The sequence below is a fragment of the Rhinopithecus roxellana genome, chromosome 20, assembly GCF_007565055.1.
Source record: "Rhinopithecus roxellana isolate Shanxi Qingling chromosome 20, ASM756505v1, whole genome shotgun sequence".
In the NCBI taxonomy this organism is placed as follows: domain Eukaryota; kingdom Metazoa; phylum Chordata; class Mammalia; order Primates; family Cercopithecidae; genus Rhinopithecus; species Rhinopithecus roxellana.
Window position 1 is genome coordinate 10,494,381 of NC_044568.1, and position 18,125 is coordinate 10,512,505.

The following is an 18,125-nucleotide window of genomic DNA, read 5'->3' on the forward strand; positions in this document are numbered from 1 at the left end:
GAGAGCTTTCACCTCCTTGGTTAGCTGTGTTCCCAGGTACTTCATTTTTCGTGTCTGCCTGTAGTTCTGTGTGTTTTTAAAATTTTTGTCAGTGGTTCTCTTTGACCTGTAATTAACACATTGTATGAAGATGAAATCAGTTTGTCCTGATACCTGAACAACTTGCCATAATTCTTTGCCAATAGTCAAATTCTTCACGTGTCTCTCTATGTGTCTCAATATGTCTCTCAATATGTCTCTCTAAACACATATTGGTCATTGATGGTGTCAATGCCTGATATGTATAAGGGATGGGGTGGGGAAGAAAGTGTAGAGGAATTATGGGAAGTCAAGTGTGGATTGGATGCCATTTCTCTGTTTTGGGTGTGTGGTCAGGACCACGTGAGGAAGGCTGGCTGGTCAACTCCCCCACCCCACACAAGTACACGCACATTACCATCAAGAGTAATAGATGCTTAAACTGGGTCAGTCTGGGAGTTATGAGAACAAGTGGGAGGGACACCCACAGAAAGGCAGTAGGGAAGTCTTCTTGGAGGAAGTGGCAGCTAAGCCAAGGCCTGAGACAGAAGCAAAAGAAAAGTGAAAGGGATGTGGGGAAGCAAGGGGCCAGAGGAGGGAGACAGAATGGAACGGAGGGACAGAATATGGGTGTATGGAGGTGGGAGGAGTGGTGGGAGAAAACGGGAAGAGGGGTAGGTGTGGTTTATCCCAGACATGCAGGGCTTGTTCAACATCCCAAATATCAATATTGCAGAAATGGACAAGCTGATCCTGAAGTTCATATGGAAACAGAAGGGACCCATATGTTAGACTTATACCTAAATATTTCATGGCCTTTGGCACTATTGTAAATTGTACTGGTTTTTAAATTTAAATTTTCAATTGTTCAATGATATAGAAATACAACTGGCTGGGCCCAGTGACTCACGCCTGTAATCCCAGCACTTTGGGAGGCTGAAGCAGGTGGATCACCTGAGGTCGGGATTTTGAGACCAGCCTGACCAACATGGAGAAACCGTGTCGCTACTAAAAATACAAAATTAGCCGGGTGTGGTGACACATGCCTGTAATCCCAGTTACTTGGGAGGCTGAGGCAGGAGAATTGCTTGAACCTGGGAGGCAGAGGTTATGGTGAGCCGAGATCATGCCATTGCACTCCAGCCTGGGCAACAAGTGCGAAACTCCATCAAAAAAAAAAAAAAAAAAAAAAAAAGAAGAAGAGATACAACTGATTCTTACATATTGATCTTGTATTCAAAACAATCTTAGAAAAGGGGAACAAAGTTGGAGGGTTCACACTTTACAATTCAAAACTTACAAAGCCATAGAGCCAGAAAATAAATTAGTGGTTTCCAGGGGCTGGGGGTTGGATTGGGGATTGGAAGTACTGCTAACAGATACAAAATTTCTTTCTGGTAAGATGGAAATGTTCTGGAGGTAGTGGTGATGATTACACAACATTGTGAATGTACTAAAACCCAGTGAACCTTATACTTTAAAATGGTAAAGTTTATGGTCTGTACATTTAATCTAAATTATAAAAGCTACTTTGAAGAAAACAATGTGATTCACCATAACAGCAGATTAAAGAAGAAAAAACATGTAACCACCTGAACAGTTATAGAACTAGAATTTGACAACATACAACATCCTTTCATGATTAAAAATACTCTCAGCGAACTAGGAACTGAAGGGAACTGCCTCAACCTGAAAAAAGAGCATTTACAAAAATTCTCTAGCAAGGATTATACTTAAAGTGAAAGAGAATGCTTTTCACCTAAAATTGGAAACGAGGCAAGAATATCTACTTTTGTAATTCCTATTCAACATTGTACTGGAAGACCTAGCCAATGCAATAAAGCAAGACAAAAAAATACAGAGAGGAAAGGAAGAAATAAAACCATCTCTATTTGCAGATGATACAATTGCATGGAAAATTCCAAAGAATCTATAAAAAAGCTATGATAATTCAGTAAGTTCTCAGGATATAAGAGCAACATATAAAAATCAGTTGTATTTCCATAATATAATTGAACAATTGGAAATTTAAATGAAAAAGTACCATTTACAATAGCATCAAATACCATGAAATATTTAGGTATAAATCAAATGAAACATGTATGATAACTTTATGCTGAAAACTACAAAACACTAATGAGAGAAATAAAAGACCTAAATAAATGGAGAGATACACTGTGGCCATGCATTCGAATATTGGAGTTCCAATATTGTTAAGGTGTCAGTTCTTCCTGAGTTGATCTACAGATTCAATGCAATAAAAATCCTGGATAATATTCCATTGTGCACATGTACTACATTTTCTTTATCCATTCATTTGTTGATGGACACTTAGGTTGATTCTATATCTCGACTATTGTGAATAGTGCTGTGATAAACATGGGAGTGCAGTTTATCTCTTCAGTATACTGATTTCCTTTCCTTTGGCAATATACCCAGCACTAGGATTGCTGGATCATATGGTAGTTCCATTTTTAGTTTTCTTGAGGAGCCTCCATACTGTTCTCTATAGTGGCTTTACTAATTTACATTCCCACCAACAGTGCATGAGGGTTCCTCTTTCTCTGCATCTTTGCCAGCATCCATCATTATTTGTCTTTTCGATAAAAGCCCTTTTAACTGGAATGAGATGATATTTCATTGTGGTTTTCATTTGCATTTTTCTAGTACACAAAGGAATATTATTCAGCCATAAGATGAATGATGCCTTGTGATCTGCCATAACAGGATTGGAACTCGAGGACATTATGTTAAGTAAAACAACCCGGGCACAGAAAAACAAATATTGCATGTTCTCATTCATGTGTAGGAGCTAAAAAAAAAAATGGATCTCATGAAGGTAGAGAGTAGAATGATGGTACTAGAGACTGGGAAGGGTAGTGAGGAGGATGGGTTAAAGTGGGGATGGTTAATGTGTACAAAAATACAGTTAGGAAAAATAAGACCTAGTGTTTGGTAGCACAGTAGGGTGACTACAGTTAACAATAATTTATTGTATATTTCAAAATAACTACAAGAGTGGAATTGGAATGTTCCCAGCAAAAGATATGATAAATAATTGAGGTGATGGATATCCCAGTTACCCTGATTTGATCATCACACATTGTATGCTTGTATCAAAATATCACATGTTCCCTATAAATATGTGCAATTATTATGCATACATGAAAAAGTAAAAATCCTGAAAGTATAATCTGAAGAATTTAGCCAATTCTAAAATGCATATAAAAATAAAAAAGTTGAGTATCCAAAAGAATTTTGAAAAGAATCTTGATACATACCATTAAGTAGCTGTCACTTTTTATTTATTTATTTAATTTAAAAAAATTAGATTTATATTTTATTATTTTTTAACTTTTACTTTAGGTTTGAGGGTACACGTGAAAGTTTGTTACGTAGGTAAACACGTGTCATGGGAGTTTGCTGTACAGAGTATTTAATCACCCAGGTATTAAGCCTAGTACCCAATGGTTATTTTTTCTGCTCCTGCCTCCTCCCAACTTCCACCCTCAAGTAGACCCCAGTGTCTGTTGTTTCCTTCTTTGTGTTCATAAGTTCTTATTGTTTAGCTCCCACTAATAAGTGAGAACATGCAGTATTTGTTTTTCTGTTCCTGTGTTAATTTGCTAAGGATAATGGCCTCCAGCTCCATCCATGTTCCCACAAAAGACATGATCTCGCTATTTTTTATGGCTGCATAGTATTCCATGGTGTACATGTATCACATTTTTAAAAATCCTGTTTGCCATTGGTGGGCATTTAGGTTGATTGCATGTTTTGCTGTTGTGACTAGAACTGCAATAAATATTCAGGTGCATGTGTTTTTAATGGTAGGATCATTTATATTCCTGTGGGTATATCCCCAGTAATGGGATTGCTGGGTGGAATGGTAGTTCTGCTTTTAGCTCTTTGAGGAGTTGCCATACTGCTTTCCCCAAGTGGTTGAGCTAATTTACCACTCTCACTAACAGTATAAGTGTTCCCTTTTCTCCACAACCTCACCAGTATCTATTTTTTTTACTTTTACTACTAGCCATTCTAACTGGTGTGAGATGGTATCTCATTGTGGTTTTGATTTACATTTCTCTAATGATAATGATATTGAGCTTTTTTTATATATGCTTGTTGGCTGCATGTATGTCTTCTTTTGAAAAGTGTCTGTTCGTTTCCTTTTCCCACATTTTAATGGGGATGTTTTTCTCTTGTAAATTTGTTTAAGTTCCCTCTAGATGCTGGATATTAGACCTTTGTTGGATGCATAGTTTGTGAATATTTTCTCTCATTCTGTAGGTTGTCTGTTTACTCTGTTGATAGTTTCTTTTGCTGTGCAGAAGCTCTTACATTTAATTAGATCCCATTTGTCAATTTTTGATTTTGTTGAGATTGCTTTTGGTGTCTTTGTCAGGAAATCTTTTCCTATTCCTGTGTCTAGGATGGTATTGCCTAGGTTGTCTTTCAGGGTTCTTATAGTTTTGGGTTTTACATTTAAGTCTTTAGTCTATCTTGAGTTTATTTTTGTATATGGTGTAAGGAAGGGGTCCAGCTTCAGTCTTCTGCATATGGCTAGCCAGTTATCCTAGCACCATTTGTTGAACAGGAAGTCTTTTCCCCATTGCTTATTTTTGTCAAAGATCAGATGGTCATAGGTGTATGGCCTTATTTCTGGGCTCTATATTCTGTTCCATTGGTCTATGGGCCTGTTTTTGTACCAGTACCATGCTGTTTTGGTTACTGTAGCCCTGTAGTATAGTTTGAAGTCAGGTAATGTTATGCCTCCTTCTGTGTTCTTTTTACTTAGGATTGCCTTGGTTATTCAGGTTCTTTTTTGATTCCATATGAATTTTAAAATAGTTTTTCCTGGTTCTGTGAAGAATATCATTGGTAGCTTAATAGTAATAGCACTGAATCTATAAATTGCTTTGGGAAGTGTGTCCATTTTAATGATATTGATTCTTCCTATCCATGAGCATGAGATGTTTTACCATTTTTTTGGTGTCATCTCTGATTTCTTTGAACAGTGTTTTGTAACTCTCACTGTACAGATCTTTCACTTCCCTGGTTAGCTGTATTCCTAGTTATTTTATTCTTTTTTGGGCAACCGTGAATAGGATTGCCTTCCTGATTTGGCTGTCAGCTCTTGTTGTTGTATAGGAGTGCTAGTGATTTTTGTACATTGATTTTGTATCCTGAAACTTTGTTGAAGCTATTTGTCAGCTGAAGGAGCTCCTGGGCCAAGACTATGGGGTTTTCTAAATATAGAATCATGTTGTCTGCAAACAGGGATAGTTTGACTTCCTTTCTTCCTATTTATATGCCCTTTTTTCTTTCTCTTGCCTGTTTGCTCTGGCTTGAACTTCCAATACTATGTTGAATAGGACTAGTGAGCAAAGGCATCTTTGTTTTGTGATGGCTTTCAAGGGGAATGCTTTTGTCCATCCAGTATGATATTGGCTGTGGGTTTGTTGTAGATGGCTCTTATCATTTTGAGGTATGTTCCTTCAATACTTAGTTTATTGAGAATTTTTAATATAAAGGGGTGTTGAATTTTATTAAAGCCTTTTCTTCATCTATTGAGGTAATCATGTGGTTTTTGTCTTTAGTTCTGTTTATGTGATGAATCATATTTATTGATTTGCATATGTTGAACTAACTTTGCACCCTGGGGATGAAGCCTACCTGATCACAGTGGATTAGATTTTTGATGTGCTGCTGGATTTGGTTTGCAGGTATTGTGTTGAGGATTTTTGCATTAGTGTTCATCAAGAATATTGGCCTGAAATTTTCTTCCGTTGTTAAGCTGACACTTTTTAGTTTGATGCCACCCCATTTGTCTGGTTTGCTTTTGTTGCCTGTGCTTTTGGGGTCATATCCAAAATATCATTGCTCAAAAGCTTGATGGTCAAGAAGCTTTTCCCTTTGTTTTCTTCTAGTAGTTTTATAGTTTCAGGTCTTGTGTTTAAGTCTTTAATCCATTTTGAGTTGATTTTGTATATGATTTGGGATAAAGATCCAATTTAATCCTTTTGAATATGAATATCCAGTTCTCCCCACACCATTTGTTGAAGAGACTGTCCTTTCTCCTTTGCATATTCTTGGCATCATTATTGAGGATCAATTGACCACAAATGCATAGTTTTATTTCTAACCTCCCTGTTCTGTTCTGTTGGTTGATGTGTCTGTTTTTATGCCACCACCTTGCGGTTATGATTACTAGAGCTTTCTTGACACAGTATGTTTTGAGATCAGGAATTGTGATGCCTCCAGTATTTTTTTCCTGAGGATTGCTTTGGGTATTTGGGGTCTTTTGTGGTTCTATATAAATTTTAATATTTTTTTCTATTTTTGTTAAAAAATGCCATTGGGATGCTGATACGGATTGTACTGAATCAGAATATTGCATTAATATTCCAATCCATGAACATAAGATATCTTTCCATTTATTTTTGCCTTGTTTAACTTCCTTCATCAATGTTTTATCGTTTCAGTGTATATGTTTTTCACTTCTCTGGTTAAATTTACTCTTAGGTATTTTTTTTTTGATGCTATTGTAAATGAGATTGTTTCTTGATTTCTTTTTCAGACAGTTCATTGTTAGTGTATAGAAGCACTATTGATTTTTGACATTGATTTTGTAACCTGTAACTTTACTGAATTTATTCATTAGTTCTAGTAGTTCTTTTTTGGGGGAGTCTTTAGGGTTATATATATATATATATTTATATGTATATCATTTTAAGTGTAAACAGATACAAATTTCCTTTTTTATATCTGATTTGGGTCTCTTTCATTTATTTTTCTTGCCTAATTGCTGTGACCAGGACTTCCAGTACTGTATTACATAGAAGTAGTGAGAGTAGGCATCCTTGCCTTTTTCCTCATTTTAGTGGTAAAACTTTCAATTTTTCACCATTGAATATGATGTTTGTTGTGGGCTTGTCATATATGGCCTTTATCATATTGAGGTACATTCCTTCTGTAGTGAATTTATTGAGAGTTTGTATCATAAAATAATGTTGAATTTTGTCAAATGCTTTTTTTTTTTTGGTGTGTGTATATTGAGATGATCATGTGGTTTTTGTCCTTCATTCTGTTACTGTGATATGTCACATTAATTGATTTGCATATGTGGAATCATCCTTGCATCTTGCATCCCAGAGATCAATCACACTTGATCATGGTTATTATCTTTTTTTTTTTTTTTTAACAAAGTCTCGCTCTGTCGCCCAGGCTGGAGTGCAGTGGTGCGATCTCGGCTCACTGCAAGTTCCACCTCCTGGGTTCACACAATTCTCCTGCCTCAGCCTCTTGAGTAACTGGGACTACAGGCGCCCACCACCATGGCTGGCTAATTTTTTTTCTTTTTTTGTATTTTTAGTAGAGATGGGATTTCACTGTGTTAGCCAGGATGGTCTTGATCTCCTGACCTCATGATCCACTCATCTCAGCATCCCAAAGTGCTGGGATTACAGGTGTGAGCCACCGCGCCTGGCCAGTTATTATCTTTTTAATGTGCTATCAAATTCAGTTTGCTAGTATTTTGTTGAAGATTTGTCCGTCTATGTTCATCAGGGACATTGACCTATAACTACGTCTTGTAGAATTTTTGTCTGGCTTTGGTATCAGGGTAATGCTGGACTCATAAAATAAATTTGGAAGTGTTCCTTGCTCTTCAATTTTTTTTTTTACATGAGTTTGAAAAGGATTGACATTAATTCATTTTTTTTTTTTTTTTTTTTTTTTTTGAGATGGAGTTTTGCTCTTGTAGCCCAAGCTGGAGTGCAGTGGCACAATCTTGGCTCACTGCAACCTCTGCCTACTAGGTTCAAGTGATTCTCCTGCCTCAGCCTCCCAAGTAACTGGTATTACAGGTGCTCACCACCATGCCTGACTAATTTTTGTATTTTTAGTACAGACAAGGTTTCACCATGTTGGCCAGGCTAATCTCGAACTCCTGACCTTAAGTTATCCACCCACCTTGACCTCCCAAAGTGCTGGGATTGCAGGCATGAGCCACTGCGCCTGGCAACGTTAATTCTTTAAATGTTTGCATTCACCTATGAAGCATCAGGTCCTAGGCTTTTCTTTGTTGGGAGGTTTTTTATTACTGGTTCAATCTCTTCATTTATTACTGGTCTTTTCAGATTTTTAAATTTCTTCTTGACTCAGTCCTGGTAGGTTGTATTTTTCTAGAATTTTATCCATTTCTTCCAGTTTATTTAATTTTTTGGTATTAATTTGTTCATAGTTATCTCCCATGATCCTTTGTATTTTGGTGGCATCAGTTGTAACGCCTCCTCTTTCATTTCTGATTTTATTTACTTGAGGTTTTTTTTCTTTAGTTTAGCTAAAAGTTTGTCAATTTCATTTATCTTTTTAAAAAAGCAACTCTGGCTGGGTGTTGTGGCTGACATCTGTAATCCCAGCACTTTGGAGGCTGAGGTGGGGGGATCGCTTGAACCCAGGAGTTTGAGACTAGCCTGGGCAACATAATGAGACTGCACCTTTATAAAAAATAAATAAAAAAGTAACGCTCTGTTTTATTGATATTTTCTATTATTTTTCTAGCCACTATTTGATTTATTTCTGGTTTGATCTGTATCATTTATTTCTTATGCTGACTTTGAGTTTAGTTTTTTTTCTTTTTCTATTTCCTTGATGTGTAAAGTTGTTTCCTTCCTTCCTCCCTCCCTCCCTCCCTCCCTCCCTCCCTCCCTCCCTCCCTTCCTTCCTTCCTTCCTTCCTTCCTTCCTTCCTTCCTTCCTTCTTCCTTCCTTCCTTCCTTCTTTCCTTCCTTCCTTCCTTCCTATCAAAATTAAAGTAAAAGTGTGTTTTTTATTTTTATTATAAATGGAGTGCAACATCATGTAGAAATCAGAAAACACAAACATGTTATAAGAATAAAACAAAAAATTTCCATACCACCAGAAACGACCAATCAATATTTAGGTGATTTTTAATGTAGGTGTTTAACTCTATGAACTTCCCTCTTAAATCTGCTTCTTCTGCATCCAATAAGTTTTGGTATGTTGTGTTTTCATCATCATTTTTCTTAAGATATTTCTTGATTTATCTTTTGATTTCTTCTTTGACCCACTGGATGTTCAGCAATGTGTTGTTTAATTTTCACCTATTTTTGACTTTTAAAATTTTCCTCTTGTTGATTTCAAGTGTCATAACCATTGGGTCAGAAAAAAATACTTGATATGATTTTTTTATCTATTTATTTTTTTAAATTTATTTTTGATAGAGTCTTGCTCTGTCACCCAGGCTGGAGTGCAGTGGCAAAATCTTGGCTCACTGCAACCTCTGCCTCCCGGGTTCAAGTTATTCTCCTGCTTCAGCCTCCTGAATAGCTGGAATTACAGATGGCCACCACCAAGCTTGGCTAATTTTTGTATTTTTAGTAGAGACAGGGTTTCACCATATTGGTCAGGCTGGACACCTGACCTCAGGTGATCTGTCCACCTTGGCCTTCCAGAGTGCTGGGATTGCAGGCATGAGCCACTGTGCCTGGCCAATACTTGATATGATTTAAATCTTGAATTTCTTAAGACTTGTTTTGTGGCCTAACATATGATCTACTTAGAAAATGTTCCACATGTGCTTGAAAAGACTGTGTATTCTGCTGCTACTGAATGGAGTGTTCTATAAATGTCTGTTAGATCCATCTGGTCTATAGTATTGTCCAAGTCTGTTGTTTCTTTATTGATTTTCTGTCTGTCTGAACTATTGTTGAAAGTGGGATATTGAAGTTCCCTACTATTATTAGAATATAATAATGATAATACTATTATTGTATTGCTGCCTACTTCTCCCTTCAGTTCTGGTAATATAGCTTTATGTATTTAGGTGCCCTGATGTTGAGTACATATATATTCACAATTGTTACATTCTCTTGATTAATTGACTTATTTATCATTATATGATGACTTTCTTTGTCTCTTGTGGCAGTTTTAAGATAAGATCTATTTTTTCTGATATAAGCATAGTTCTCCCTGATCTCCCTTGGTTATCATTTGCATGGAATATCTTTTGCCATCCTTCCACTTTCAGCCTATGTGTGATCTTAAATCTAAATTGAGTTTCTTATAGGCAACATATAGTTGGATTTTACAAGATCCATTCAGCCACTCTGTGTCTTTCGACTGGAGAATCTAATCCATTTACATATAAATTAATGATTGGCAGGTAGGGACTATTATTACTATTTTGTTTATTGTTTTCTGACTGCTTTGTAGTTCCTTTGCTCCATTCTTCCTTCCTCTCTTGCTGTCTTCCTTTGTGATTTGATTTTTTGTTGTTGTTGTGATATGTTTTGATTCCTTTTTCATTTGGTGTATCTACCACAGTTTTTTTTTTTCTTTGTGGATACCATGAGGCTTACATAAAACATCTTACAGTTATAACAGTCTATGCCAAGCTAATAACAACTTTGACCACATACAAAAATTCGACCCTTTAACTTCTCCTCCCCACACATTTTACATTAATGTCACACTTTACCAATTAATTTGCAATAAAGGTGCAAAGATAGTTTAAGAGTTTTTCACCAAATGGTTCTCGAACAATTGGACATTCATAGTAAAAAAATAAAAATAAACCTCTATTCACACGTCACGCAATATAAAAATTAATTCAAAATAAGCAATTTCTTTAAAAGTTTAACATATGGTTATCATACCAGCAACTCCCCTCCTAATGATTTTTTTTTTTTTTGAGACAGAGTCTCACTCTGTTGCCCAGGCTGGAGTGCAGTGGCATGATCTTGGCTCACTGCAAGCTCCGCCTCCTGGGTTCACACCATTCTCCTGTCTCAGCCTTCCAAGTATCTGGGACTACAGGCGCCCGCCACCATGCCTGGCTAATTTTTCTATATTTGTTAGAGACAGAGTTTCACTGTATTAGCCTGGATGGTCTCAATCTCCTGACCTCGTGGTCAGCCTCCCAAAGTGCTGGGATTACAGGTATGAGCCACTGCACCCAGCCTCCTAAGCCTTTAGTTAAGAGAAATGAAAACAGATGTCCACGTGAAAACCTGTATGCAAACGTTTCTGGTCGCTCTATTAATAATCACCCCTTAGAATAAACCAAAATGTCCTTCAAATAAGAAATGGATAAACCAACTGTGGCACACCTATACAATGGGAATACTAATCAGCAATAAGAGAGAGCAAATTACTAATACATGCAACAACACAGATGAATCTTAAATGCATTATTGTAGGTGAAAGAAGCCAAATTAAAAAGGCCACATACAATATAATTCCCTTTATATGACATTCCAGAAAAGCCAATAAGGGCAGAAAACAGTTGAGTGATTGCCAGATGTTGGTAGTTGGAGGGGAGAGATCGACTATGATGGGGCAGCAGGGAATATTTTGGGGATGAAGAAGCTATTGTCTGTTTTGACTGTGGTGTTGGTTACATGACTTTATTGTTTTTGAGACAGAGTCTTGCTCTGTCACCCAGGCTGGAGTGCAACCTTCACCTCCTGGGTTCAAGCAATTCTCCTGCCTCAGCCTCCCAAGTAGCTGGATTACAGTCACCATGCCCAGCTAATTTTTGTATTTTTAGTAGAGACGGGGTTTCACCATGATTTCCAGGCTAGTCTCAAACTCCTGACCTCAGGTGATCCACCCGCTGGCCTCTCAAAGTGCTGGGAGGCATCCGGCCAGTTATATGACTTTGTATGTTTGTCAAAACAGATAAAACTATGTACTAAAAGCCTGAATTTTATTGTATGTAAACTCTTCCCCAATAAATCTGACCTAAAAAACAATCAAAATTCCATTGACTTTAGGATAAAGCTTAAATGCCTGTATTGAATTATCAGTGAGTCATCCCTCAATGGTGTATGAGGCAGAAATCACGTTGCAGAGCCGTGGCATGATGTCCCCTGCACATCCCCTTCCTAGAACTTGTCCCAGTTTGAAATTGCTGCACACATCTCCCTGTTAATCCATCGATTACTCTCCTCCCCTCCACCTGGCTGCACTGAGCTCAAGCCCTGGCAGGCGCTGTTTCTCTATTACCCAGCTGTGTGCTTAGCAATAAGAAACACGTTTGTTGAATGAATGAATAAATGAATGAATGAATGGGTGATTAAATAGGTGAATTTTATGGATGAATTCTACATATTGACCTTGAAGATATTCGAAACATCTTTTTACTTGTAGGTAAACAGCATTTCTTAATATCACAACAAATATTCCTGGCTAGCAATAGTTATTTTTAATCTAAGCCAGTTATTAGCCTTATTAGAGTGCCAACTTTGACTTTTTACCCCCCTAAAGATTCCTAATATATTGAAAGGGTGGTATTCTGTCTGCTCTTCTAGAATTTTCTATCTGTATTTTCCAACCCAAATCCTTCTTTGCTGCCTTAATAATCTCCCAGGAATACCATCTGGGGTAAATCCTCACACATTGCTCATTGACTCTACTATAGGCTTCTTTATTCTTTATCTTTTAAATTATTAAAAACATATGTATATATATATACACACTTAGAGACTGGGGTCTTGCTCTGTTGCCCAGGCTGGAGTGCAGTGGTGACAAAGCTCACTACAGCCTTAAACTCCTTGGCTCAAGGGATCCTCCCACTTCAGCCTCCCAAGTAGCTGGGATTACAGGCAGAAACCACTCTGCCAGGCTTATTATATAGGTTCCTTTAGCTGGTAGCACATTCAAATGATAATTTATCATGAACCATATAGAAGATCACATCTTCTCCAGAGGGATTCTCCAGCAGACATAACTTTTCTTCACAGAGAGAAAACCCCCACATCTGCTTTAGGTGGGAAGAGGTGTGTGATTATGGCCCTGTCTCTTTCAGATCGGCGCCTACTTCGGGGCCTCCCTCTGCTCCGTGGATGTGGACAGCAACGGCAACACCGACCTGGTCCTCATCGGGGCCCCCCATTACTACGAGCAGACCCGAGGGGGCCAGGTGTCTGTGTGCCCCTTGCCCCGGGGGGTGAGTGGCGATGGGACCTGGGCTGGGTGGGGCCCGGTGTGGGTGGCAGGGTCGCCTGGGTTTGGGCCTGATACTGTTTGTGTTTAGCAGAGGGGTCGGTGGCAGTGTGATGCTGTTCTCTACGGGGAGCAGGGCCAACTCTGGGGCCGCTTTGGAGCAGCCCTAACAGTGCTGGGGGACGTGAATGGGGACAAGCTGACGGATGTGGCCATTGGGGCCCCAGGAGAGGAGGACAACCAGGGTGCTGTTTATCTGTTTCATGGAACCTCAGGATTTGGCATCAGCCCCTCCCATAGCCAGGTGAGACCCGATCACTGTCCTTGTCATGACGGTAGCCTCTTTGTTGATCTTTCTCCTTCTCATTCAGTGTGCCCGCAGCTGCTGGGTAAGTCCTCACAGTGCGCCTTTCAGAACCTCCAAAAATAATAACATGTGACTGGGCCTGGTGGCTCATGCCTGTAATCCCAGCACTTTGGAAGGCTGAGTTGGGAGGATTGTTTAAGCCCAGGAGTTCAAGACCAGTCAGGGCAACATAGTGAGAACCCATCTCTCCAAAAAAAAAAAAAAAAAAAAAAATTAGCCAGGAGTGGTAGCACACACCCATGGTCCCAGCTACTCTGGAGGCTGAGGCCAGAGGATTGCTTAAGCCTGGGAGGTTAAGGCTGCAGTGAGCCCTGGTCACACCACTGTACTCCAGCAGCCAGAGTGACAGAGTCAGACTTGCACGTGCATGCACGCGTGCATGCACACACACACACACACACTTCACAAAAATCTCTTAGTTCCAGATTGATTATTTCTACAGCAATAGGAGGTGCATGATAGCCTCATCACTCCCACTTTGCAGATGAGTAGAGCAAGGCCCAGCGATGGCACATAGCAAGCTAGCAGTATTGGGATGCAGGCATTCCTTTCTTCTGAATCTTGGTCGTGGTAAGGTGACCAAGAGCTCTAGTTTGCCTAGCTCTGTCCCAGATTTAGTGCTGAAATCTCACATCCTGGGAAACCTATGAGGTTGGCCACCTTACAGTATTGCACACTTCACAGATGTGGAGTTGTGCAGTCACACGTGCCGCTCTTTCAGAAGGGCCCTGTGCTTGGCTTCATGCTCTGCTATTGCCATCTTCAATTCTTAATAATTTTTCAACAAGGGGTCCTACATTTTTTTGCACTGAGTCTTGCAAGGCATGGAGCCCATTCTGATGACTTGTCACCCTATATTCTGGCCCTAACAACTGTTTTCTTCTGTAAGTTGGCTTTCTGTCTCCTGCCAGGTGGAGCTCACTGTCTAGAGGGACCCTTACAGTCTGGTTCCATCTTCCCTGTGTCATACTCTTTCCCACCATAGCCACCTGAGACCGTCTAGTCTTCTGGCCTCTGGTCTCTGAGTTTTTACCAGCCTCACGTTTTTCTTTCTTTATGTTTAAAAATTTTTTTATTTAAAATCTTAGCAGATTTTAAAATGTGCAATGTAATACTGTCATCTATTGGTGCAATGTTGTACAGCAGACCTCTTGAACTTCATCTTGCATACTGAAAATGTATACCCATTGATCAGCAACTCCTCATTGTTCTCCAGCCCCTGGCAGCCACCATTATATTCTTTGCTTCAATGAGTTTGGTTGTCTTATTTTTTTATTTTTTGAGATGAAGTTTCACTCTGTCACCCAGGTTGGAGTGCAGTGGCACAATCTCGGCTCACTGCAACCTCTACCTCCTGGGTTCAAGCGATTCTTCTGTCTCAGCCTCCCGAGTAGCTGGGATTATAAGCATACACCACCATGCCTGGCTAGTTTTTGTATATTTTGTAGAGACTAGGTTTTGCCATGTTGTCCAGGCTGGTCTTGAGCTCCCGGGCTCAAGTGATCCACCTGCCTTGGCCTCCCAAAGTGTTGGGATTATAGGCGTGAGCCACTGCACCCGGCCAGTTTGGCTATTTTAAATAACTCATATAAGTGAAACCATGCCATATTTATCCTTCTGTGACTGGCTTATTTCACTTAGAATAATGTCCTCCGGGTTCATCCATGTCATCGCAAATGAAAGAATATCTTTCTTCTTTTTCTTCTCCTCCTCCTTTTTTTTTTTTTTTTTTTTTTTTGAGACAAAGTCTTGTTCTGTCATGCAGGTTGGAGTGCAGCAGTGCAAACACGGCTCCCTGAAGCCTCAACCTCCTGGGCTCAAGCGATCCTCCCACCTCAGTCTCCTGAGTAGCTGGGACTGTGGGCCCATGCCACCATGCCTGTCTAATTTATTTTTATTTTTTTGTAGAGATGGGGTCTTCCTATGTTGCCCAGGCTGATGTCTTTCTTTTTTAATGCTGAATAGTATCCCACTGTATGTATATACCACATTAAAAAAATCCATCATTTCCTGGTAGAGAGGGAAGGAAAAAATCCCTCATCTATTGATAGTCATTTAGGTTGTTTTCACATCCTGGTTATTGTGAATAGTGCTGCAATGAACATGGGCATGTTCATATCTCTTTGAGATCATAATCCCAATTCCTTTGGATAAATAACCAGAAGGAAGATTGTTAAATCATATGGTAGTTCTATTTCTAATTTTTTGAGGAACTTACATACTGTTTTCCCTAGAGGCTGCACCATTTTGCCTTCTCACCAACAGTGTGCAAAGATGCCGATTTTTCCATGTATTTACTAACACTTGTCTTTTTTTTTTTGACAATAGCCAGCTAGCAGGTGTGCAAGTGATATTTCATTGTGGCTTTGATTTGCATTTCCCTGATGATTACTGATGTTGAGGATCTTTTCACATATCTATTGGGCATTTTTGTGTCTGAAAAAAATGTCTCTTCAAGCTCTTAAGCCTATTTTTAAATCAAGTTATTAAGGCCAGGCGCGGTGGCTTATGCCTGTAATCCCAGCACTTTGGGAAGCCGAGGCGGGCGGATCACCTGAGGTCAGGAGTTTGAGACCAGCCTGGCCAACATGGTGAAACCTCATCTCCACTGAAAATACAAAAATTAGCCGGGCTGTGGTGCTGTGTGCCTGTAATCCCAGCTACTCAGAAGGCTGAGGCAGGAGAATCACTTGAACCCGGGAGGCGGAGGTTGCAGTGAGCCGAGATTGTGCCACTGCACTCGAGCCTGGGAGACAGAGGGAGATCCTGTCTCAAAAAAAAAAGTTATTAGATATTTTGCTATTGAGTTGTATGAGTTCACTATATATTTTGGATACATAGTTTGCAAATACTCTTTCCCATTCTGTAGGTTATCAGATACATAGTTTCCCATACTGTACCTTTATCAGATACATAGTTTGCAAATACTCTTTCCCATTCTGTAGGTTATATTTTACTTTGCTTATTGTTGCCTTTGCTCTGTAGAAGTCTCACTTGGTTTGATGCAGTCAGATTTGCTTATTTTTGTTGCCTGTACTTTTGGTATCATAGCCATAAACTCATTGCTCAAACCACCATCTTTACAGCTTCTCCTCTGAGTTTTATTCTAGATGTTTTACATTTTCATTGAAGTCTTTAATCCATTTTTAATTGATTTTTGTGTATGATATAAGAGTCAAGTTGCATTCTCTTGCATTCGTATATCCAGTTTCCCAGTACCATTTGTCTAAGAGAGTATCTTTTACCCATTGTGTATTCTTGGTATTATTTTGGAGAATCAGTTGGACCCATATGGATGGGTTTATTTCTGGGCTCTCTATTCTGTTCCATTGGTCTATATGTCTATCTTTGTGCTAGTACCATACTATTTTAAGTACTATAACTTTGTCATTTATATATAAAAATCTTGCATTTTATTAGAGTCAAATAACATTAAATGAAAGACACTTACATTAGTTTTAGAAAATCCGTTGATGTTGCCCAATTTGGCACATACTTGTAAAAGCAAGGTTTATTAACTCATATATTTGGAACTAAAAAGTATTTGAAGTTGATCACAGCATAATGAATCCTCAATTTCCAGAGTACTAGAGATGATTATGTACAAAAATCCAGTAAAACTTATTTTACTAATTTACCAGTTCCATATCACTCCTAAATATCCCTAAAAATATGGTTTTATAAAAAGTAGTGTTCTATAATTCACAATTATGAAGAGCTTTATTATAATCCGAGTATGAACTGTGTATCACCCATATCATGGCTTCAGAAAACTATTGCTTTTCTTACTAACTTATTTAAGGTTTCAGTACATTAGTCAGTATGCAGAACTCACTATGTCGTGACTGTGATCTGTAATGATAAAAATATAGAACCTCTTTGACTTTAATCTAAAAAAGTCACCTTGTCATAAAACAGTGTTAACATAATCAAGAATTAACCCTGACAAATAAACAAATCACTTCTTATGGCTTTTAAAAATAGCTCATGCTCATGGTTCTTTCAAAATGATGTTGTAGCTACTGTCTTTTCTAACAAAGGAATATTTTCATCATAGCAACTATTTCTGAGCCAAAAATAAACCACACTAAAAACAGAAGAAAATTCTCAGTGTAGAAAGGAAAATGCTCATCTGTTGTGCAATAACAGGCACTGCACTCTGTGAGCGCTTTTCAGACATCCTCAATCAACCCAACTAGAGGCACTATTGAGTTTATCCAGTAAGTGCACTGTGTAATCTAGTGCTGTGAGGGCATTACTTAATTAGCCAAAGGAAGAACAGTCTTTTCTTTTCTTTCTTTTCTCCTTTCCTTTCCTTTCCTTTCTTCTTTTCTTTCTTTCTTAAAAGAAGAACAATCTTTTCTTTCTTTCTCTCTTTCTCTCTCTTTCTTTCTTAAGAAAGAACAATCTTTTCTTTCTTTTTCTCTTTCTCTTTCTTAAGGAAGAACAATCTTTTCTTTCTCTTTCTTTCTCTCTCTTTCTTTCTTTCTTTCTCTTCTTTCTTTCTTTCTTTCTTTCTTTCTTTCTTTCTTTCTTTCTTTCTTTCTTTCTTTCTTTCTTTCTTTCTTTCTTTCTTTCTTTCTTTCTTTCTTTCTTTCTTTCTTTCTTTCTTTCCTTCTTTCTCTCTCTCTCTCTCTCTTTCTTCTTTTTTTTTTTTTGAGACGGAGTCTCGCTCTGTCGCCCAGGCTGGAGTGCAGTGGCCGGATCTCAGCTCACTGCAAGCTCCGCCTCCCGGGCTCACGCCATTCTCCTGCCTCAGCCTCCCGAGT

At 38.6% G+C, this 18,125-nt stretch overlaps 1 protein-coding gene across 2 annotated transcripts in view; it reads left to right on the forward strand.

The window, feature by feature from the left end:
* Nucleotides 1-18,125, forward strand: part of ITGAM (integrin subunit alpha M) — an 87,136-nt gene that overhangs the window by 42,045 nt on the left and 26,966 nt on the right. The window contains exons 13-14 of one of the 2 annotated variants that reach the window (XM_010362268.2): nt 12,853-12,993; nt 13,081-13,293. In XM_010362268.2, the coding sequence (XP_010360570.1) occupies nt 12,853-12,993; nt 13,081-13,293 (354 nt within the window). The remainder of the gene's footprint in view (nt 1-12,852; nt 12,994-13,080; nt 13,294-18,125) is intronic. The other variant, XM_010362269.2, reaches the window with a different exon arrangement.